Source organism: Rattus norvegicus, chromosome 17 (assembly GCF_021556685.1).
Source record: "Rattus norvegicus strain SHRSP/BbbUtx chromosome 17, alternate assembly SHRSP_T2T, whole genome shotgun sequence".
In the NCBI taxonomy this organism is placed as follows: domain Eukaryota; kingdom Metazoa; phylum Chordata; class Mammalia; order Rodentia; family Muridae; genus Rattus; species Rattus norvegicus.
In genome coordinates, this window is record NC_141550.1 from 22,851,131 (window position 1) to 22,874,734 (window position 23,604).

The following is a 23,604-nucleotide window of genomic DNA, read 5'->3' on the forward strand; positions in this document are numbered from 1 at the left end:
AAGAGGGCCCTATTGCAGAAGATATCACTAACTTTGGATGTTGGACATAGAAATTAACCTTAACTGACCAGAAAACTCTCCCTTGATGGCTAGCTTACATGGTACCAAAAGTTGCTATACAGAATTCTGGCTCAGAAAATATATAAATGACTTCACTCAACACTGGACCCTGTATGGTAGAATACCAACTTGCTTCACAGGGTATCTTCACTGTTGAAATGGAGGTATACAGGTTACAGAATTGACCAAGCTCAGTCTGATTGGATAGGAGGCCTGTTGCTCAAGATGGATTTCAAAGCTGGCTAAAAGCTCATCACTGGGAAGATCATAGATCTCAAAGGAGAACCTACTATTGTTACATTAAACAGGCTCACTGAATTCCAAATATTTACACTTATACCCATAGGTTTGTGCTGCTTTTAACTTTGGTTAGAGAAACTTTCTTTTACAGTGGGTAGTAATTAATGCAGAGACATATAGATGGTCAAAATGTCAAGGATACATAACTATAAGCAACCCCATGTGGTTAAAATATCTATACTAACACCTCACCCCCTCACCAAAGGCTTGGGAAACGTTCCAGAAGAGTGAGCAGGAAAGATAAGGAGCGCTATGAAATGCAGATTTTTTGACCTGCCATGCTGAGGAACTTAGCAGTTCACAGCAGTTGGTGTTGCTTGTACAAGACTGGCACAAGATGAAACCAGTCAAAATTCCAACACATATGGGGAGGGGGCTCCTGAGGATCCACCCTTGGAGGAGAAGCTATTAGCTCTAGATGATTGCAGAAGGAAGGGGTCCTTTAGTGTATAGTCTCTTGTAGCTTGCCCGTATTCCAGAGGCTGGCCCCATACCCAATTAGTGCATACGGGTAGCACTAATTGAACTCAGGGGGAAGACATGAAGTTGTGAGGGAGATGGGATGATGGACATAGGAAAGGTGGATGGATATGATAAATACATTGTATAATATATGAAAATTTCAAACAAATAAGTGAGCAATGAATACTCTGTGGGGGGAGGGGGGATGACAAACAACACCTCCTTGCCCACCAGCTGCGGGACAGTCAGAAATAGAGTGACGCTTAAGATTACCATAACAACCAGAAACTTTTATTTGACTGTTGGGCAGGCTTTCCCTGATTGGTCATAGGTCTCACCTCATTTGCATAGGTCTCACCTTATTTGCATGCCAACAAGGGGCTATCTGTGACCCAGTGGTTTTTTAGGAAATTCAGGTTGCCAGCAGCTTCTATACCCTTCCTTCACTGTTGGACTCAACAGAGGAGGACCATACAAAAACATCAGAGCCAGTGGTTGATGATAGGAGACAGTCTCTAGCCAACAGCCACTTCAATTATGCATAGGATAAGAGTAATTCTTTTGCATCCTGCTTAGAAATTAGAGTGAGTAGCACCAAGTGAAGCAAGACATAGGAACATAGGAAAGATAAGGGCGTCAAAACAGAAGGATAGAAGGAGGCCATATTTCAACTAAAGTAAAAACATATATACAGGTAGAATACAATGGACTCTGGGTGTATTGTCATGTTCAGACATTCAAATGGATACAATCAAAGCCATATAAATAAATCAAGATGAAATCTTAAAATGTATTCAAGTAATGTAGAAATTCATGGAAGTAGGATCAGAGGAATAAGACACAGCAGAAATGTACTGAAAACAAAGAATTAAATGGGAAATTTGAATCCTGACAGGTAACAGCTACCTTAAAACACAAATAGGTAAACAAGACTATAAGGCCTATGTTGACACAATTAAAAAAAAAAATAAGCCAAGAGCCAGCCTTGGTGGTACGCACTTGTAATTTTAGCATTTAGGAGACTGAGATAGGAGAATCGTGATTTGGAAGTCAGTCTGAGCTACAAAGTAAAACCTTACTTACAACAACAACAAAATTAAACAAATTAAAATATTGCCTGGTCATGTACGACTTACAAGACACTTACTTTCATTGTAGATTGATTGCTAGAAACAAAAACTATATAGAAAGAAGTCATTAAAATGGTTTGCCGTGGGCCCTGCATTGATAGTTCTGTGATGTTGGGTAAACTCCTCCATCTCTCTGAGTTTTAATCTTCTTATCTGAAGTATAAAGAGGTTGGACTGACTGCAAATGCCTTTCCTCCCTGACCTAAACTCTTAATGTGACTCAGTCTGATGCTCTCATAAACAGATGAATCCTTTGGACCTTTAGCTACAAGTGTACCCTGGAGACTCCTTACAGTGATCCCGTCTCCTCTCAGGGACTCTAGGAGCACACAGAGCCCTGCGTTCCACCCCAAAGCAAAGCTGGAGAGCATGGGAGAAGGCTCCTCTGAGCCAACGACCTCAGTGTAGCAGGCAGAGGGGAGCTGAAGAAAATAATTATCTTTAAAATGGAAGAAAACCAAGAACCACCTCCTACGTCATTCAACACCAGTTTAATGTGGTCACTAGAAATGCACGTGCTTTTTTCGAAACAGACTTCAGGAGGTCACCTAGAGCTATAGATTTTTAAGAAAGGGGCCATTCATGTTGGTTTTCCAGACAAACAAGTACTCCTGGTTGTGATAAAAAAATGCAGCTCAGTGGCCCAGCACACCATTCTAACCAATTTCTTAGCAATGGCCAAGAGCTCTTAGGGTTGTGAAATCCCCACTTGGTTTCTGTGTACTTTGACTTTAACTGTTTGTGACACAGTCCCAGTTATTCTAGAATCACCCCCCCCCCATTCGGAGAGAGGTACTATAGAAGAAGACAAGCTGATACAGGTTCAGAGGCACTAGGGGATTGGGAGAGTACATAAAACATCAGCGGATGAGACCACAGTCAGTGGCAGCCCAATGCCACCCTTAGTGATTATCACATGATGCCTGAATGCATAGCAAATCTTGTGAGCAACTAGAATTCGCCTGCCACCTGCCTAGGCCAGGTGCACAGAGATATGTCAGACGTCACCAGAAGAGTTGCCAGTTCACTTCCTGTCCCAGGATGTCCCATCTTTCTTGGGGAGGCTACTATTACTTTGGGGGATGAAGGTCAGAGTTAAACAGCTCTTGAGGCCCCTGATGAACTTTTAAGGGAACCATCTATCCATCTTAAAAGGGCTCTTCAAGTAGATTGAGCAGTTAACCTAGTAAGCATGCAAACTCCCATTCAAGTCTGGGTCCCCTCGCTCTCTCTTCTTCCTGCCTTTTTACAAGGTGACTGTGAAAATGTAGATCCTATATTTATCAGTGTAATGACTATTCCTAGTTGTCTACTTGACTATATCTGGAATGAACTACAATCCAGAATTGGAGGGCTCACCTGTGATCCAGATCTTGAGGCTGGAAGACACAGGTTTCTGACCTGGATCTTGGCATGGAGACCTTGAGGCATAGTGGCCACGAAAAGCTTAGGCCCAGGCAAGGTAGTTCATGCCTTTCATTTCAGGAGACTAAAACAAGAAGATCTCCGAGTTCAAGATCAGTCTAGGACAAAGCAAGTCCCAGATCCAGGCGTTGGTGGTACACACCTTTCATATGGGCCACACCTTCTGCTGGAGACCTACAGAAGGACACTGGAAGAAGAAAGATTTTACTCTTCTTTGTCTGCTTGCATTTACTTGCCAGCACATCTGTTGGAACCTACTTCTACAGAAGACCAGATGAAACCAGCCTGAGAAACTATTAGACTCTTGGACTTCCCATTCACAGCTGACCGTTGTTGGGTTGGTTAGACTACAGACTGTACATTATCACAATAAATTCCATTAATATATAGAGACATTCCATAAGCTCTGTGACTCTAGAGAGCCCTGACTACTATGATCAGGAAGAACCGTTGGTCTTACTACTAGTACGGTCTGTAATTTATCTGTTGCCATGAGGCCCACTGAGGACACCAGACTGGTCCGGATCCACAGAGAGGCTTCGCCATCCCATTGGCTGTACCTGTTGTGTTCCTGAGGCAGCCCCCTCCTGTGAAGGGTGAATGATGAGATTGAGAAGCTGGGGAGGACTCTCCTCGAGTGGGTGGCCACGGGGTGACTTTAATATTTTTTCTTCTCCTGTCTAGCAACTGAGTTTCCGGTGATTTCCTCAATGCATTCAACCCTAGTTCAATCTTTGGAATATTTTAAATGACAGAATAATCTGCAGGATAATTTAAACTCCATTACTACTTTATGCATATCCCCATTATAGCACTTATCACATCTTGCTGTAATCTTTTGTTTACATATCTGTCTCCTCCACTTGGCTTTGAGTTCCTCCAGGACTTCAGTTAGATAAATTCTTCATCCTAGATTCTCCCTCCTCCTCTGAATAACAGCTTAAGGCTCTGAACAAAGTAGGTTTTTAATGAATGAGTCAGCTCTGAGAGGCTCAATAGCCAGATGTACCTGCTATTCATATAAACATTTATCTGTAGACATTTTTACAGTAATGATTTGTTTGTAAGAAAGTGTGGAAGTATACAAATGGTTAAGCCAAGCTTTACTTTACATGCATTTTGTGGTGAGAATACTTCAAATCTTTTGGAAGTTTTCTTTTTATTGATTTTATTTGTTCTCTGACAATTTTACACATATGTACATAATGGATCCTGTTTGCTTGTGACCCCCACCTCTACTCCCTCCCTCCCACCATCACCACCTCCTTACCCCTTCCCTCTCCCCCATTCCCTCGGGTCCCCTTCCCATATTTGTCTTGATTTTCATCAGGAACATCTGTGTAGCCAAGTCTGGAACTATCCAGGAGAATATCACATACCAGAAACCATTAGAGTATCATGGTATATAACTGAAGGGAATGACTGCCCCGCCTCCAGATCCGTCAATAGCCAATAGTTTAGCAGGTAGGTGTGAGGCCATGTGAGCTCAATTGGCTATTGACAGACCCTGTCTTGTGCAGGCAACTGTGGCCATTGTGAGATCACATACACAATGGCTGTCATTCTTTGGAGACAGCATTTTGTATCTCTTCTTCCTATCTTTGGCTCTTATAGTTTTTCCAATCTCTCCTGCCAAGTTCCCTCTTGGAACACATGCATAATACACTGTTATTAACTGTAGTCACCACGATATATAACTGATTTATTGAACTTACTTTCTTTGGAACTGAAATGCTGTCTATGAACAAACTCTAATTTCTACTCCTACCTGGGCTTAATTCCCCACAAACCACAGTTCTATTCAATGCTTCTATAAACTTAGGTATAGACTCTTCATATAAGGGAGACCCTGCAGTGCTTGTCCTTATGGCCCTGTGCATACTTTGCATATTGTTACTAAGTTGAGCCATGTTGCTATTAGCAAGATTCTTCCCTATACAAGGGCTGTGGCACACAAGTATCTATCAACTGCCATATGTCGTCCATGCCATTTGTTTACTGCTGGGCATTTAAAATGACCTCATACCACAAGTACTGAGGATGGTGCTGAACTAACACAGGAGGGCAGATGTATATTTGGCATTCTGACCTCATCTCACGAGGAAGCATATCCAGTTTTGATGATGTAGGATCATATGGTGCATATTGTGGGGCTGTTTTGATTTTTAATGGAATCTTCAAAGTCTACAGTGGCTGGATCAATTTCAATTCCCACTCGGGATATACAAGGGCTCCCTTTTCTCCACAGTTTCATCCATATTTATTATTTTTTTATAATATTGTGACAGAAGTAAGTTGATATCTCAACTTTGCTTTTGCATTTGAATTTAATGAGGATTAGTCATATTGAACATCTTGTTCATGCATTTGTTGACCATGGGTATGCTTGCTTTTGTGAATCTCTTCGGGTCTTTTCTTTATCTTGTTTTATATATTGTATCTTATTGAAATAAGTCATCACTATGTAGTCTTGTCTGACCTGGAATTCACTATGTAAACCTAGCTGGCCTCAAACTCCTGCCTCTACCCACCACACCCAGCTTCTTTACGTTTTTTAAGTGAGTTGTTCTTTCTCTTATTTGACAGACATTTGTAAAGCACTATGTACACAGCACTCCTATGTGCTCGACTGTCTGATAAGTTTTAGGAATTACATCAGCATCTCTGAACCCCAAAAGCAACAGGGTATTTAACAGTTTCATTCTTGATCATTTTGCGATTTTTTTTCTGAGATGCTTGGAGTGTCAGAGAAGAGATAAATGTTAGGGAAGAGGTGGGGACCATTTTATGTGCCTGGATCAGGCAGGCAGGCATGTCAGGAGGTCAGGGAGAAATTCCAGAAAAGAAGCTAGGCTGTGCTTCAGTGGATGATTCTGAGATAACCAGTCAGACTTCTGGGAAATCTAGGAATGTGGGCACATGTAACCTGGGTGGGAAGAGGTGGGAAGTTCTGTTTATTTCTTGTTCTTCAAGGAGCAACGTGTGACAGCAACAGATAAGGCTGAGGGGAAAGTGCCAAAGTCAGGTAATAGTGGGCGACTCATCAAAGCTTGTGAACACAGATACTGTGTCATTACTGATATCCATACATCAAAGGAACACACATCAAGAATGACTTTGGCAGCTGGGCTGTGCTGGTGCACACCTTTAATCCCATCACTGGAGAGGCAGACAGATGGATCTCTGAAGTCAAGGCCAGCCTGGTCTACACAGCAAGTTCTAAGACAGCCAGGGCTGCAGAGAGAAACCCTAGGCAGGGGTGTGGGCACGTAGATGACTATGGCATTGCAGAAAGAACCACCTCTTAATTGTAAAGAACAGGGTTGGGGAAGGAAACTGGAGTAAGGACAATCAGTGAAGAGACAGTTGTTTTTGCCAGTGAGAGACGAAGACCTAAACTAGACCAAGGAAGGATGGACAGAGAGAGAGAGACTGCTCAGAGCCCAATTTAGGACGCAAACTGGCTGGTTTTCTTCCTCTTTACTCTGCCTCTGCTTTCAAGAGAATACACTTCCTGATATCAGGGAATGGGTTTTTATTTCTAAAGAAACCCTTGGATGAAGAGCTTCAAGTGGTCAGTGCCTGCACACAGTTGGAGAATTAGTCTCTCCAGGGGCCCATTCTCATGTAGGTTGGCCCAGCCCAGTGGGGCACCCCTGGACACATGTACAAACAAGCAAAGATAAATGGAGCCAGTAGGTCTCACATGTAACAGTGATAAATTTTAAAAAGATGACGACTTTGGGAAGGGAGACCCTGGAGGAGCTGGGAGTGGAGGGATTGGAGTGATGTAGATGTAGAGTTTATGTGTGGAGTATTCAAAAAGTTATAAAACAAAGGAAGAAATGTCCTTGGCCTAGTTAATTCCTGGAAAAGTGCTATTGTTTGATATGCAGTTCTTCGACACCAGGATGAATTTAAGAAGCTAAAATCTTACACCCTGTCTCCTGAGAGCACAGAGCTATGAGAAGCACTTTTGTGAATCAAGTTGTCTATGCAATGTTTAAAGTCTCATTATTGCCTCTTAAAATTAAATCTAAAAGGCAGCCCCCTTTAAAAATACAGTTTAGTTCTTTCCTTTCTCCTCTCTATAAAATGTAGCTTCTAATTCTTGATGAAAGGGGGCATGCAGGCAAAGAACAGACTAGACCTGTGTTAGTTCAAAAGTGGTACCATTTATTGCTTGTTAAAGTACTCCCAGACCCTGGATGGGAACTAGTTATCAGAGTCCTTACCCAGCATCATGAAGCCCTAGGTTTGATCTCTAACACTGAACACTGAATTAGGAGTGGCAGCCTATAATTCTAGCACTTAGGAGCTTGAGACAGGTTGATCAGAAGTCCCAACAGTCAAGGTCAGCCTGGGAGATGGCTCAGTTGGTAAAGTGCTTGCTCAGAAAGAACAGGGACTCAGTCCCTAGCACCCACATACAAATGTTAGGGATGATGGGACATGACTATGCTATCCTAGAACTGGGGATATGGATGTTAGGTCTCAAACCTGAGACAAACAATTAACTGAGGTGTTTATTGACATATCTGATACTAGCTGTCAGGTTCTCCCAACATCCCCCAATCCCTACTTGCTGTAGAGTCTTCCTGGATGGCATACCTGAGACCCTACCTTAAATTTCTCCACCCCAGAGAAATGGTGGAGTCAGACATTTTTGGTCACCAGCCTTTGTAAGTCACTTTGCCTTTTGGTGGCTACTCTTGGTTGCTGTCCTCCTGGTCTCTTGATTCCTGGTTCTCCCCTTCCCCCCTCCCCAACTTGTTTCCTCACATGGCCTGGTTCAGTTTGCTGGCTATGTTCATTCTGGACTCCCCCAAACACCTCTGACTGTGTTCTCCATTACATTATAATGGAAACCTCAACTCCTTAGGAGTAATCATGGTCTCTTTTCATTTTTCTCCCATTCAATGGAGACAAGAGGACTCTGAGAGTTCACTGACCACCCAGTCTAGCCTAATACATGAGTTCCAGGCCAAATGAGAGACCTTGACCCAAATCAGGTAGGTATGTTTCTAGAACAGCGGTTCTCAACCTTCCTAATGCGGTGACCTTTTAATGCGTTCCTCATGTTCTGGTGACCCCCCACCCCACCCCCTGACCACAAAATTGTTTTTATTAAATTATATTTAATTACTTCATAACTGTACTTTTGCTGCTTTTATGAATCATAAGATAAATATCTGGTATGCCAGACACCTGATATATGACCACTGTGAAAGGGTTCTTTGACCCAACCCCCAAAAGGGATCACAACCCACAGGTTGAAAACCATTGTTCTAAAGGATGGCATTTAAGATTGTCCTCTGGGGGTTGGGAATTTAGCTCAGTGGTAGAGCGCTTGCCTAGCAAGCGCAAGGCCCTGGGTTCGGTCCCCAGCTCCGAAAAAAAGAAAAAGAAAAAAAAATAGATTGTCCTCTGGTCTCCAACACACATGTGTACAAATGGAGATACCCTGTGTACACAAGTGTAGTTCCCCGCAACACACATTTAAAAAGTTTACAATCGTCCTTAAGTACAGGAGTTCTGGGACAACCTGGGTCTATTTCACAAATTAAAAACCAACAGCAGCAGCAACAACAAAAAATCAGATAAATCAACAACAAAAGTGGCAAAAACTCCACCTGATGTCATTGCTGGGGACAGATATGAAATGAAAGCGGCTCTGGTCATTCATCCAGGGATATTTATCGTTGAGGGCTGGTCTGTTGCTATGTATTGTAATGCTAAACCCTGGCTTACCTTAGGGAAAGTCTCACGTGCTCCAAATGATGCCATGTAACTTTGCCCTCCCAAGTATTTCTGATTGGTCAATGTCCTAGCCAGGGTTTCTATTCCTGCACAAAACATCAGGACCAAGAAGCAAGTTGGGGAGGAAAGGGTTTATTCAACTTACACTTCCTCATTGCTTCGTCACCAAAGGAAGTCAGGACAGGAACTCACACAGGGCAGGAACTTGGAGGCAGGAGCTGATGCAGGGGCCATGGATTGCTTTCCCTGGCTTGCTCAGCTTGCTTTCTTATAGAACCCAGAACTACCAGCCCAGGGATAGCACCACCCACAATGAGCCCTCACACCCTTGATCACTAATTGAGAAAATGCCTTACAACTGGGTCTCATGAAGGCATTTCCTCAACCGGGGCTCCTTTCTCTGTGATAATTCCAGCCTGTGTCAAGTTGACACACAAAATCAACAAGTACAGTCAATAAAGATGCCCACAGTCTATAGCTGGGCATGTCATTTTGGCCCTAACATCGTTATGATCTTTAGTGTTCAGAGAACCAACATTAGTAAACCGCTCAGAGCCATGCTTAGCCACAGTGCTGGAGAAGCAGGAGACACTATTGTTATTTGCAGTTTTAGCCCTAGCCAGCATTGCTTCCATGTCCTGGATTGCTCTCTCCGTAGTGAATGGTTTTCTGTTTTAAGTGTGTGTGCCTTTGCCAAATTCATAGAGTGAAATCCTAACTCTCTGAGTTGATGATATTAGTCACAGGTACGGCTATAGACAAGTCCTGGGGACATAAAGACAGAGCCTTCTCAGGATTCTGGCCCCAAAGGTGCCCAAAGGAACTGTTCTGTTTCTTTCCCATGAGAGGTCATGGTGACAGGATTATCTGTGTTAAGTAGAAAACAAACCCTTACCAGACACCAAACTTGCCAGCACCCCGGTCTTAAAAATGCTAGCCTCTAAAAATAGGATAAATAAAATTTCTTGTTTATAAGCGTACAACTGTGTAATATTTTGGTACAACATTTCCGACAGACTGGGAAGCGGTTACCCTGCAGGCCTGCTGGCTCAGGGCCACTGTCCTCCTCCGGCCTATGAGTCTGAATGTTTGGTCCAGTTGACTTTTCAGAGGGAGAGAGTCATGTTCTGGCTTTATTTGGGTTCCCATAGCTCCTTATGGCTCTCTCTCTCAGTTCTTCTAAGCCCTGGGGAAATGGTGAATAACGTCAACTGCAGACTTCCCTAATGCCTCCAGGGGCATTTCTCAAAGAATTTGCTCACTCCTCCGAGTTGCCCAGGGAAACAAACCAGTGATGTCACAAGGCATGACGCTTGCAGTTCTCCTTAAGTCCCCTTCTGCACAGGTGGAGGTAGGGACCTGTCCTTTTCTCTCCCAATCCAATTATGTCTTGTACTCCCCAGCGCAGTACAGAGGCCCTTGCTACCCCTGACATATACCCACGACCAACCATGTCTACACTCAGGTATGATGGCTTGCCAGCGGTGGATGTCTCTCTCCTTATGCTTCTTCCCTCCGGGAACAAATGCAGTGCGGATGAAATGTCTGGACACCTTTCTGTAGTGTAAGGGGAGCGGGCAGACCCAGACTCCTTTGAGCCTGTTCTCAGAGGATCAAAGGCTTTTCTCAAGCTTGAAAAGGCCTCAGAGATTTCACAAGTAGAATGACTACACCCTATTTCCTTTCTTCCGGCTATAAACACATCCAAGTCTGTACTTCCTGGTTTAAAAGGACCCTCCCCTTCTTTGCTGGGACGCTGTTGCTACCTAACTCTGACCTTTCAGCCAAATGAAAAAAGAACAGAGGCATGACCTTTTACCTAGATGGCATCTGTAACCGGTTCTTTAGCAGGCTAAGCCCTCTGTTCAAAGTGCAACTTCCTTGCTCTCCTCAAAGCCCTGTTTTGAAATGGGTGCAAACTGTCAAGTTATCTAAACGTGGATATCTCTGAATTCCGTACTTGTGAGGAAAGGTGCCTCAGAGCGAAGCAAAGTCCAGCCTGTGTTGAAATGCTCATCCCCAGAGGGCTTTGTTTCTGCAGCTCCGGTGTGAACAGAATGCAGCTGTGACTCCCAGGACCGAGTGAGAGCAGAGCAGGTACACCGCCACCGCCTTCGTCGTCGTCGTCATCGTTCTGATCCACGGAAACCATGACGAAAACAACTACTTGCTTGTATCACTTCGTTGTTTTGAACTGGTACATTTTCCTCAATTATTACATCCCACAGATTGGAAAGGATGAGGAGAAACTTAAGGAATTCCATGACGGTGGACGGTCCAAGTACTTGACACTCCTGAATCTGGTAAGTTCATTTCTCCACGTCTAGAACCGAGTTCTGATCACTAACGGGAGAGTTTTCCCACACACCACTTTACTGAGCACAAGCCCCCCACCCCCGTACGTCTTCCTTCTTCATGATTGGTGAGTTTTGGGCTTCCCCTGATCACTAGTAATTTGTTCTAAGGAACTAAATTTGGAGACTCTCCGTAGCTCCTGGGGTGTCTAACTATTAAATACTCTTTTACAAAGACTCTTGGAGCCCAACTAGGGGACCACAGGCTTGAGTACAAAACACAGGAGAGATTTTTGAACCTTGCTCGGGAACGTCTGTGAGAAGAAGGCAGTGTCGAATGTTGAGTAGGAAGTGTGACTCCCAGTGGAGGAGTAATGTTATTTGACAGCACACACCGACTCACAGATTTATCCAAGAAAAGCAAACACATTTTGCCACCTTCCTCTCCCACCATGATTTTTTATAGGCTCAAGTTTCATCTGAGAGGAGAGATCACCCGAGCCAACAGCCAGTGCACAGTTTCAGCTATTACAGATAAAGCAAAGTGAAAACCAAACTTATAGCTTAATTCCCTGATGTCTTCCTAACCTGGCTGACCTTGTGCTAATGGACAAAGTCTGGATGAGTTGAAGAAAACTGCCTTGAAAAAAGTATTTTAGGGGGCTGGAGAGATGGCTCAGCGGTTGAGAGCGCTGACTGCTCTTCCAGAGGTCCTGAGTTCAATTCCCAGCAACCACGTGGTGGCTCACAACCATCTGTAATGGGATCTTGGTGCCCTCTACTGGCATATGGGCATATATTCAGGCAGAACATTCATAATAAATAAATAAATAAATAAATAAACAAACAAATAAATTAAATAAATAAATCTTTTTTAAAAAGTATTTTAGGAATATACTTTTAAAGTTAAAAACTAAAAATGGAACATCCTTCAGACATGAGGATTGACATCTGAATTTTTGTTGTTGTTGCTAAAATACACAGTTCTGCAGGGTGGTGGTGGTGGTAGCCATTAACCCCTGCAGAGGCAGGAACAGAGGTGCAGAGGGGCAGAGGGACAGAGGGGCAGAGGGGCAGAAGGGCTGAGGGAAAGAGGGGCAGAGGGGCAGAGGGGCAGAGGGGCAGAGGGGCAGAGGGGCAGAGGGGCAGAGGGGCAGAGGGGCAGAGGGGCAGAGGGGCAGAGGGGCAGAGGGGCAGAGGGGCAGAGGGGCAGAGGCAGAGGATCTCTGAGTTTGAGACCAGCCTGGTCTACAGAGTGAGTTCCAGGATAGACAGAGGTATACATAGAAACTTGTCTCAAAAATCAAAAATAGGTAAATAAATAAATAAATTAGTAAATGTAAATTTAAAATAAAATATACCCAGTTGTAAAATTACCTGGTGTCAGGAAGCTGCAAAATATTTCCTGTTCTCAAGATTTATTTTTATTTTGACTTTATGGGCATGAGAGTTTTTCTTGCATCGCCTATGTGCATGTGTCTCCCATATGTGTGCCTGGTGCCTGTGGAGGCCAGAAGGGGGCGCCAGATCTCCCGGTACTAGAGTTAGAGGTGAGCTGTCAAGTGGGTGCTGGGTTCTGTGAAAGAGCAGAACGGTACCCTCAGCTGCTGCCCTGTTATCTCTCAGGCCCCGGAATCAGAATGTGTGAATCCCTCAGAATCTTCAGAACCACAATCCTCATTTTGCGACCAGAGCCGAAGCATGGTCAGAAAGGATGGCGAGGTGCTGAAATGTCAGGCTGGAGATGTGGAGCTCAGGTTGAAGAGCCCCCTTGAGGCCCTATCCCCTTCCCTCTGGCCTTGTGCTCTCCTCTGGGTATTAGCCTGGATAGTTTAAGCTCTGGACACAGCTCTCTTGTGCTAGAAAGTGTCAAGGTGACTGTTTCCGTCTTGAGATTTTTATGAGGGAAAAAGTTGACTCATTAAAAAAGAAAACAAAGACTGATTTTGTGGTGTTCTAAGAGCACTATACATATAAAACCATGAGGTATTTTTAATCTCCGTTGCATAAACTGGGGGTGACTTTAATCTACTAATCAAAGGCAGGCTCCTCTCTGGGCATTCTATTTCCTGTAACTCTGCAACAGGACAGATTGATCACAAAGCTCCATAAGCCACCTCCCTGACCTCTTCAGGCTTCTGATGTCACATATTCTGTCTCCTGGCAAAAAGAAAAAAAATTATAATACTTTCATCTATTTTGTGTGCATGTATGTATGTGTGTATGTGTTAGGGTCACAATGCATGGGTCGAGGTCAGAGGAGTCAGCTCTCTCCTTCCACCGTCTGGGCCCTGAGCTTGAACTCAGGAAGTCAGGGCGAGCAGCAATCATCTACCTCGTGAGCGTCTCCTGGGCCCAAATCTTATTCCAGTGTCATTCCTTTTTTTGCCTTCCTGGTGAATTAGCCATCAAATCACATCCCATTGGCTTTTCCTTCCGTTGGACGCACCTCTCCCTCCCCAAACTTCCTGCTGTCTCCTTCCTAATTCTGATTACTTTGCATCAGAGGACTACCACACTACCCTGTCCTTTCCTATCCAGAGATCTGCCCATCCAATACTCAGATCCCAGGTTAATCTTCCAGAGCTCTTTCTCTCCTCTCTCTCTCTCTCTCTCTCTCTCTCTCTCTCTCTCTCTCTCTCTCTCTCTCTCTCTCTCTCTTGAATTCCTTTAAACAATGTGGCCTCTTTGGTTTGGGGAAGGGTCGGGGGGGGGGTGTCAAGGAAAAAATACAAAAAGAAACAACAAAACCAACCAACCAACCAACCAAACACCCAAATTCACCGCTCAGGTCCCTTTTTCCCCCAGGATAGCTAGTGTCCCTCTGAGAAAGGACTTGGTCTCTAGTTTTACCTACAGGCTTCCTTCCTCCTTTCTCTGCCCATATCCCCTAAGGCCAATTCGCCTCTGTTCAACACTTCCTCCGTTGCCTTCCGTAGACCACCTAGAGTCCTGTTTACAGCAATGTTTCCTCGTCTTTTCCCTCCCCTTTATGTAAATGTAAAAAGCATTCGAACTCTCACTAGCTCAAAACCAGTTCTGCCTCCCACACTCTTATCAACCCAACCCACTTACAGTTCTCCACTTTGCTCACGTGGTCGGCTGTGGGCGTGGCTAAATTGAATAGCATCTCCTCTGGTTGCTTCTGCCCCAGCCTGTGAGCAAAGGAGCCCTGATCTGTAGGGATTTGTTTCTATGCTCTTGAAAGTTTGACTTCGCCGAATCTTCCCCAGCTGACAAAGACGGGTTTAAATATATTTTAGGGAACACATCCAAGGATGGTTTTCAAATAGATTGTTCATCTGTGCCAATTCATTCTTAACTGACTTATATTTTAATGGAATAGAATGATCAGGTTATAGATCTCCTAACTTACTTTTTTTTAAAAAAAAAAATTGTTTATTTAATGTATGTGAATACACTGTTTCAGACTCACCAGAAGAGGGCATCGGATCCCATTACAGATGGTTGTGAGCCACCATGTGGTTGCCAGGAATTGAATTCAGAACCTCTGGAAGAGCAGTCAATGCTCTTCAGTCCCGCCGAGCCATCTCTCCAGCCCCTCTAACACTCATGTTTATTAGAAACTGATGAACTCAGTATCCAATTCAAGCTAGTAAGAATTATAAATTTTATTATATTGTATTTTACATGTTAGTTTTTTGCCTTAGTTTTACATTAACTTTTGCCTGCATGTTTGCATGTGTACCATGTGTGTGCAGGGCCTGCGGAGACTAGAAGAGGCTGCCAGATCTTCTAGTGCTGGAATTATAGGCAGTTTTATACCAACTTACAGGTACTGGGGACTGAACAGGAGTCCTCTAAGAGCAGCAAATGTTCTTTAACCACTAAGCCATCTCTGTAATCCATCCACGTAGCAGGGATTGTATCCCTTCTCTTCTTATTTATATCTTAAATCAAACATAACTTTTAACATCTTTGTTATGTGCCCTGTTAACCTTCTATATGTGCTTTCGTGTGAGCAATACAAACAAAAATGGGCATTTCATGGAATTTTCATACCGATTTTGATTTTATTGATCCCCACCCACACTTCCTTCCTCTGCCCTCCTACCCTTCGCCCTGCTTGTCCCCAGTAGTCCCCAACCTCCTTGCATGTCACGTACATCATTTGACTTTTTTTTCTTTCTCCCCATGACTTCTTTCCTCCCCTTTCTAGTTTCATGACCTAGAGGCTCCATCCCATGCATAGAAACAGTTACATCTAGAGCCTACATATGAAGGAGAATGTGTGTCTTTTATCTTTCTGAGTCTGCTGTACCTTCCCTCTCAGACATTCTAATTTCTAGTCTGCTGAGTGCATGTCTGTGTCCCAGTTGAATAGCAAAGCCTGTCTTATTACAAGTCAGCTTTCAGAGCTTCACGCCATTTTTCTCCCGAAACTGCCCCCCGGGAAGTCTCAAAAGAAGCTATGGAAGCTGCCAAAGGGTTGGTGGCTAGTAGAGAGCTTCTAGCTAAGAAGAGAAAGGGCAAGGGGACAAGACAGAGAGGTGGCCCCAGAGAAAGGGACTGTGCTCTGGTGGTTATGTCCACTGTAAGGGTTCCTCTGTCCTATTGCTTAGTGTCTGTGACCCAGGGCTAAGGACTTTATGCTGTCCATTCCCATATTTGTTAAGTAGGAGAACAAATAGAAGCCAACAGCATGGCCATAAACTTAGAAGGCTCTCAACATGGTGTAAGGAGAAAAGAAGAGAAGACAGAAAGGAAACAGGAAGGTTGGAGTCAGTCTTGTGTTTGACGGATGGTTAGTTACTGTGGGACATATTGGTTTAGTGGAGCATGGGTCTCCTTGATAAGTTCTTAGTGGGTGATCTGGATGAGAATCAACCACCTCATACTACCTACATTCTACATGCACAGCTCCCGTATGTGCCTCTCCACCCTACACTCCCTGTCATTAGCTAGGAAAGGATGTCAATGGAGAACTCTGCTCTCTCTGCTGTAGCTGTTGGGGTAGACACCCTTGACCCGGGGGCTTTGGGGGAGGTACAGCTTCAGGTGTAAGCTGAGAGCACTGAGTTCTAACGAGTGATGAAGCCCTAGCAGCTGCGTATGGAGATCATGCTATGCACAATTTTAGTCTGATTGTCCTACTTCAGTTCAGTCCTTCACAAATGTGCTTCCTGGTTTCCTTTACTCCCTTTCCATCCAAGAACTGTCCCTGGCCCTAAGGGACACCTATTAGTGAAAGTGACGAGTCTTCAGCCACTTCTTGATGTGCAGGGTCATTGGGTTTGCTCAGATTTCCCATTTTTAGGAGCCCCTAGGTAAGATTCTTAGAGTCTCTCCCCCTTCTAGCCCAAATCTCTTTCTCCAGCAGACACGTGCTTTTCCTTCATTCCTCTCTTGTTTGAGCGACCCAAACCTCATGATCCTCCAGTTTTCAGCATGACAGCAATGTGATATCATTGCATATGTCCCCAGAGAGGATGATTCATGGCTAGAGAAAAAGAAGTCCCCTCCCTATTGGCCCAAACTCCAAGACAGCCTACAAACAGTAGAAAGGCAGGGTTCCATTTACATTACAGTTCCCTCTCTGGTACCTAGAAGGAAACCCTCAATTCCTATCACCGAGTTTAGAGCTTAATCTGTGAAGATCTTTAGCTTTACAGGGTCCAAAAGACACAAGACTGATGGTGGTCACAAAAATGTTTAAAACTCTTCCTGACTTAGCACTCGTGGGTCTGAAGGGATTGCAGATGACAGCACAAAAGGAATGGACACCAGCAGCACCCGAATAAAGCAGCTAGAATGGATTAAGTAGGCAGGATGAATAGCATTTTTGATACGTTCTTTAAACCCAGTGGAGAGATCTGTGCTGAGAAGCCAGGTTTCTGGAGCTAGAGCCCTGGCTGTCTACTTACTTCCTGTGTGATTCTAAGAGAATTGTTACCTAACTTTTCACATCTCGGTTTGTTCCTGTGTGGCACTGAGGAAAACATATCCTCCCACCTCACAGAGCTGAGAGATTCATTCCACAGCTCCCAGATGGTGTGTGGGCTTCCGGTAGGTCACAGGTGATCTCTCTTCCCAGAAGCACCCTCAGCTGAGGGAAGCTGCCTCCACTAGGGTTTATCCCCCTTCCCTGGGGGCTGGCAAAGGGCTGATTCAGGGAATATCTGCAGGGTAGGGCAGGGCAGCTCAATACAAGAGCTCCTCTAGATCGGCACTGCCCCAAATCCTTCTTCCTCCCTGTCACAGATACATCGAGGATATTATCCTCAATGCATTCCCTATAGGCACGTCTCAGAATCACACAATTTTCCACTCATCCTGGCTTTTATCCTACCAATAACAAGTTACAGAAAATGTTCCTTTCTCCCTCCTCCTCTTTCTCTTTCTCCTCCTCATCCTCTTTCTCCCCCATCCCCTTTTCCTTATTCTGACATGAGCCAGCCCATTCTATCTCTAACACAATTCTGGGTTCCTAACTGGCACTCCAGGGATATTGGCTGAATGGATTGTCAGCAGTACATACTTCTAATAGGGATGAGCCACTTACCAGGAGACCCCATCCTCTCTGTAGGTTGCTGTGTCCCAGGGAATCCTGCTATAAGAAAGCTGCTGCTCTTAGCCCCACAGTCTTGGCCAAGGCTTCCTACCCTTCTTAACCAACACATCCCACAACTCTTCCTCTCCCTATTTTTCTCCTTGTTATTCCAAATTGTATTCTTTACATTTGTCCTTCTGGTTTTGTTTGTTTAACGCCCTCGTTTATCTCAAGGGAGTTTTGTTGTTGTTATGTTGATGTATTTTTATTTAATTTGTTTGAGGATGTCCTATATGAGTACCGTATTTACATAATTTTACCACTCCCTCTCCCCCTCCTACTCCTCCACATCTGTAACCACTCCCACTCAAACTTACAACTTCTTTAGTTGTCAGTGGTTTACACCTACACGCTCCACTGATTCCATAAACTCAGGTGAGCATCTGTTTAGGGCTCACCACCTGGCTTGGATAACCTATCAGGGGCCTCATCCCTAGAGAACACTGATGCTCCCTCGGCAGTCCTGGATGGATTGCTTGTGGCCCTTGATTGATGGGTGTGGCCATGTGAAATGTCCCACGCCCACCTTGGCATGCCAACAAGTTGGTATCAGTATGCTTGTCGTGTTTAGACAGCCAGGTTGATGAGATTACATGGACGAAGGAAGCATTGGCATCTTGTTGCTGTTAACTTTTGATTGGTTCACTGTAAATTCCACACCATGTACTCCAATCCCTCTCTCCCCTGATACCCTCCCTCCACCCTTGCAACCCACCGTCCCAACAGAGAAAAAGAAATCTCATTGTGGAAGCTGTAGGGTGCCCCACAGTCTACCCTTTTGCCACACATTTCAGCATCTTCCTCAAATGCACATGAACTATGAGTGGGATTGTGCTCTTCATAGACCCAGATAGCCTTGACTGAGAGGATCCTATCCACCTTCTGGTCAACCTTCTCTGATACCACCAGGTAAAACATCAAATCCTGTTAGTCCTTGTGTTCTCTTTAATTTTAGAATGGTCTTTCGCTGCCAGGGTTGCATCAGGTTGACAGAAGGGTAAGGAAAGTCCCAGTGTGGCCGATTTAGGTCTGGAGCCTTGAGCTTGGCACTGGCTTGCTTGACTCATCCAACAGGAGTCATAATGTCTTGTTCAGGGAACTTGTGGAATCTCCCTCTCTAGAATTATTATTCTTTTTTTAATGGAAGAAATTTTCATTTCCTGGGGTTGTTTAAAAAGGTTTTGGCTTTAGGGCAAGGAAATAAACTTGATGACTTAGAGAGGGTAAGTTTCCATGATTTTAAGATCCTCGTGGACTTGTGAAGACATGGAATATATAAACTAAATACCTTTCAGCTACAGTTTTTTTAAATTACGTTCGTTATTTTTTTAAAATGTAAATTCAGCTCTGTCACTGGTCGTAAGTTTGTTAGCTAGCAACAGAAACAAAAAGACAGCTAACACATTTAGAGCAGCAGCCTTTCAGGAAAAGTCCCAGAACATTCCACTGGAGTAGAATCAGGGAAGAGCTGGTAGAAAGATGAATCAAAAAACATCAGCTGTGACAGGACACCATGAAGTTTACTTTCCTGGGCACCAATGTCCCAGGATGATCGAAGAACAGACCACTGTTTATTCAGATGAACTGAGATGATCCAAATGTGCACTCAATACCACACAGGACTCCCTAGAATTCGTGTGTGTGTGTGTGTGTGTGTGTGTGTGTGTGTGTGTGTGTGTTATTGTCTTATTATTTTCTTCTTGGTAGATGAGCAGATCACTACCCATCTGGATGACCTGGTTGACCCTACTGTACCCTTGACACCCCTCCAGACTCCCTAGAAATCCAGGCTCCCACTACTCCATATCCTCCAACTCTGTTCAGTGGCCTCTTTAAACCCTAGCACTAGCCTGTGTCTTTGCCTAGGCCAGGCCTTCACCTCATTCTCTCCTACACCCACATGGGACCTGCCACTGCCCTAGTATTCCTTGTTGGTACTGAGGTAGTGTGTCAGCACCACAGATCAATCACAGCAAGGCTGCTTCACACTGAGTTGACGTCTGGTATATGTCTGCAAGACAAGACGACATGTGTGAACTGGGGGGTGGAGGGGGAGAGGTGATTGGCACATTTACAGTAGGGAGCCAATTTGTATTGATGGGGGAGAAACCTCGGAGGAGCTGAGTAATATGCTATCTTCCTTAGTCTGATTTCCACACTCTGTGGCTGAGAGGGGCAAGGAAAAGGATGGGCTTGACTCCCTCTAAGACGCTTCTTTGGGGGTTGGGGATTTAGCTCAGTGGTAGAGCGCTTGCCTAGGAAGCGCAAGGCCCTGGGTTCAGTCCCCAGCTCCGGGGAAAAAAAAAGAACCAAAAAAAAAAAAAAAAAAAAAAAAAGACGCTTCTTTGACCAAAGGACATCATGGGGTGGGGAGGGAGTATAGACTTCACTCTCAGAGAGGGCAGGTCCAGAGGATGGTCAGTGTGTGTGTGTGTGTGTGTGTGTGTGTGTGTGTGTGTGTGTGTGTGTGTGTGTAGAATGGCTGTGTTGATCAACAGAGACCAGGTCCCAGGGTTGCTTCTGCAAACTGAGGCAGCAAAGGGCTGAGTATCTGGAACTGAAGTATCTGGAACTGCAAGAGTATCTGGAACTGAAACTAGGGCTGAGAGCTATGTGAGATGGGGAGAAGGCTGGAGAAGAAGCAACTTCTGATATCCGTGTGCAAATGACTTCATACTCAGAACTCTACAGCTCGTGGGCTTTGAGCCAAAGGCACCAACAGTTAGGGCTAAACATTCTTCAGGGAACCTCTGATAGCATTTAGAACTGTGACTCTTTCCCTCCTTCCCACACCTACCCTCTGCCCTTGGGAGGCCTCCTCCTCCTAGAGGAACCTTTGGACTCTCACCCAGTCTGTGGGTCTACCCCAGAATCTGCCTCTGTGACCTTGAATAAGCCTTGCCTCATCCTGTGCCTCACCTGAGGTAACTTCCTGGCATTTGTTCCCTGCTCACAGTTCCCTCAGCAATTTCATTCCACCTGAGAGGACTGACTGACTACCTAGGTCTTCTCCCAGCCTCGTCTCTCTGTAACCACTTGATAGTTGTATTTCCAAGAGGAGGTTTTACTGGACAGGTAGGCTTCAGTCTCGGATACCTAGGATCAGCATTCCCCAGGGGTATGGCTAGGGAAGAAGGCTCAGCTGGTCAAGGGCCTGAGCACAAACACCAGAACCAAACTTCCATCTCCACCATCTACATGTAAGGCTAGTCATGGCGGCATGACCTTGAAATCCCAGCACAGAGGAGCTGAAGACAGACAGGTCCCTAGGAATTGCTTGCTCACCAGCCTAGCTGAGGCAGAGAGTCCCAGACCCCAGTGAAGAACCTATTTCGAAACCCAAGATAGATGTTGTCTCCTGACCAAGGTTGATCCCTGGCTAACCCTACCACCGCATACCCAAAAGAAAACAGAGCAATCTTGGGAAGATTTATAAACCCTAATACCTGAGCTGTGTCCCCTTAGGCCCATTAAAGGGGTAAAAACAGCACAGTGTTTTTGTTTTTTTGTTTGGTTGTTTTTTTGTTTTTGTTGTAATTTATTCTCCTAGCCATATAGAATTGTTTCTCCTCAATTCTGCTCAGGAAATCTGATGTTTCTTAATTCCGGCTCAAGAACCAGAAGCCTTGGGTTATAAACTTGCAAGTTTATTAATCTCTCTTTAGCCCATTTTTCACATCTTTAAATGGAGCTGAGAGATTAATCCTGACACATCACTAGGACAGTTGGGAAACACAAGCGAGTCTTGAGTCTGGCATAAAACAAGCCAGGACCAAAAGTCAACTGGAGTCAACTGTTGGAGTTGTGAATCCCTGGTAAAGACCATGAAGGATGGATGTCTAATCCAGAGGGTTCTGCCCACCCAAGGACCCCATAGAGTGCTTGTTAAAAAATCACCGCTTACACCTCCTTCTCAGGGGCTGTGATTCCAAAGTCTGTGGGCAGAGAAGAGTCCCAGCTTTCTGGGAAGCTCCAGGCAGTGCACTTTCTGCTGGTCTGAGAACTCAGCTGCCAATCATGAATCATTCGTTTCTCCCCATCCCCCTCCTGCTCATTCCTCAGCCTAGGGAGTGTCCTGAAGTTAACTTTAGATCCTTGCTCAAGTCTAAACTTCAGACACTGTTCTCCAACAGCCAGCTCAGATCAATTATTAACCCAGCTCCCCGGGTCCCATAAATCTCCCTTCTCATACTCTAGGCTAGAATCCAACAGCCCCTCACATGCCAAGGCAGAGCCTCTAAGAACTTATATGACTTCTAAGGCAAACATACTTCGAATAAACCCAATCTTTGTATAGCCAGCACCCACCAGAGCTTAAATTAGCAGCCATAACATTACACAAAACACACAAGGCTTGATTTCTAGGCCCTGCTTACTATCCTGAATCCAAAGATCTGACAATTGACTCTAAAAATCAGAGTGTCTTGGTCACAAGTATGATGTTGCAAATAGAAAATTTCACACAATCTAACTTGATTTCATGCACGAATCATTATTAAGAGTATGGTACAAGGTTACCTTCAAGCTATTTTTAAGAGGCGAACATAAAATATGAATTAATTTTGTTTGCATGCATGAATTCTCTCTTCATTATGAGTCAATATTCTAAAATCTGGACAAAGAAATCCTCAGTCCAGAGTACTTCTAGTGCCAAGCATTTAGGATAAAAGGCTTCAATCTTGCTGACGTGAAAGGGGTTCTACTTCTCTCCTGCTTTGCTTCAAGCACCTCACAGAACTCAGCAGCTGCCACAACTCCTGCACTTGCTTCCTGGATCCCATGATTTAAATCCTTCCAATTATCAGATGGCTTCCCTACAGCCTTCGGGCAGCGCCCTGTAGGTAGGGGCTGTACTGGTTTCTCACTCAGAGTACGGTGTCATGATGTGCACTTTCTTCAAATGCCACAGAGCTCCATCCTGGTGTTCATGACCCTCATTATGACTTTCTCAGTGAGAGTTCAGTGCGTGTGTGTGTGTGTGTGTGTGTGTGTGTGTGTGTGTGTGTGTGGTGTATGTAAAAGAGAAAATATGTTCATGCATTCATGCGTTTATGTGCACATGTGTGGAGACCAGAAGCCAACTTTATTTCACGAGTTTCTTTCTTTCTTTTTTTTTTTTTTTTTTTGTGGAGGTGGGAGGGTGGGACACCTTTCTCTGCCCTCACCCCACAGTGCTGAGGTTACAGAGTTACAGACATGTGCTGCACCCCATCCTGCTTTTACGTGAATACTCGGGATCTGAACTCGGGTCCCCAGGTTGTAAAGTAGCCATTCCACTGACTGTTGTTTCTGCCACCCCCTAGGCTTTTTTACCTCCATTATCTTTCCCTAGAAGGGACTCCCGACCATGTCCCACTGTGCCTAGCCCTTCACCCTGAGCTGTATATTTGGTTCTTACCTCTGTGCAGCTACGTATCACAGCTCATTACTTTCTCTGTTTAAACTCTATTTTGTTTCCATTTTAGCCGAAGACCATTAGACTAAATACTGTACACACTATTATCTCCTAAATGAATTTCCTCAATCAGTTTTAGTGTGCAAGGGTCAAGGCCCAGTGAGCTGGAATCCCAGCCCTCAAATTGGCTCTGCACCCAAACAACCC

At 44.6% G+C, this 23,604-nt stretch overlaps 1 protein-coding gene across 5 annotated transcripts in view; it reads left to right on the forward strand.

Annotated features, from left to right (window-relative positions):
- Adtrp (androgen-dependent TFPI-regulating protein) overlaps positions 1 to 23,604 on the forward strand; it is an 86,526-nt gene that overhangs the window by 12,179 nt on the left and 50,743 nt on the right. For 3 of the 5 annotated variants that reach the window (XM_087591009.1, XM_087591011.1, NM_001014144.2), the window contains 1 exon segment: positions 11,179 to 11,440. In XM_087591009.1, the coding sequence (XP_087447135.1) occupies positions 11,288 to 11,440 (153 nt within the window). In that variant the 5' untranslated portion in view covers positions 11,179 to 11,287. 5 annotated transcript variants of the gene reach the window in all.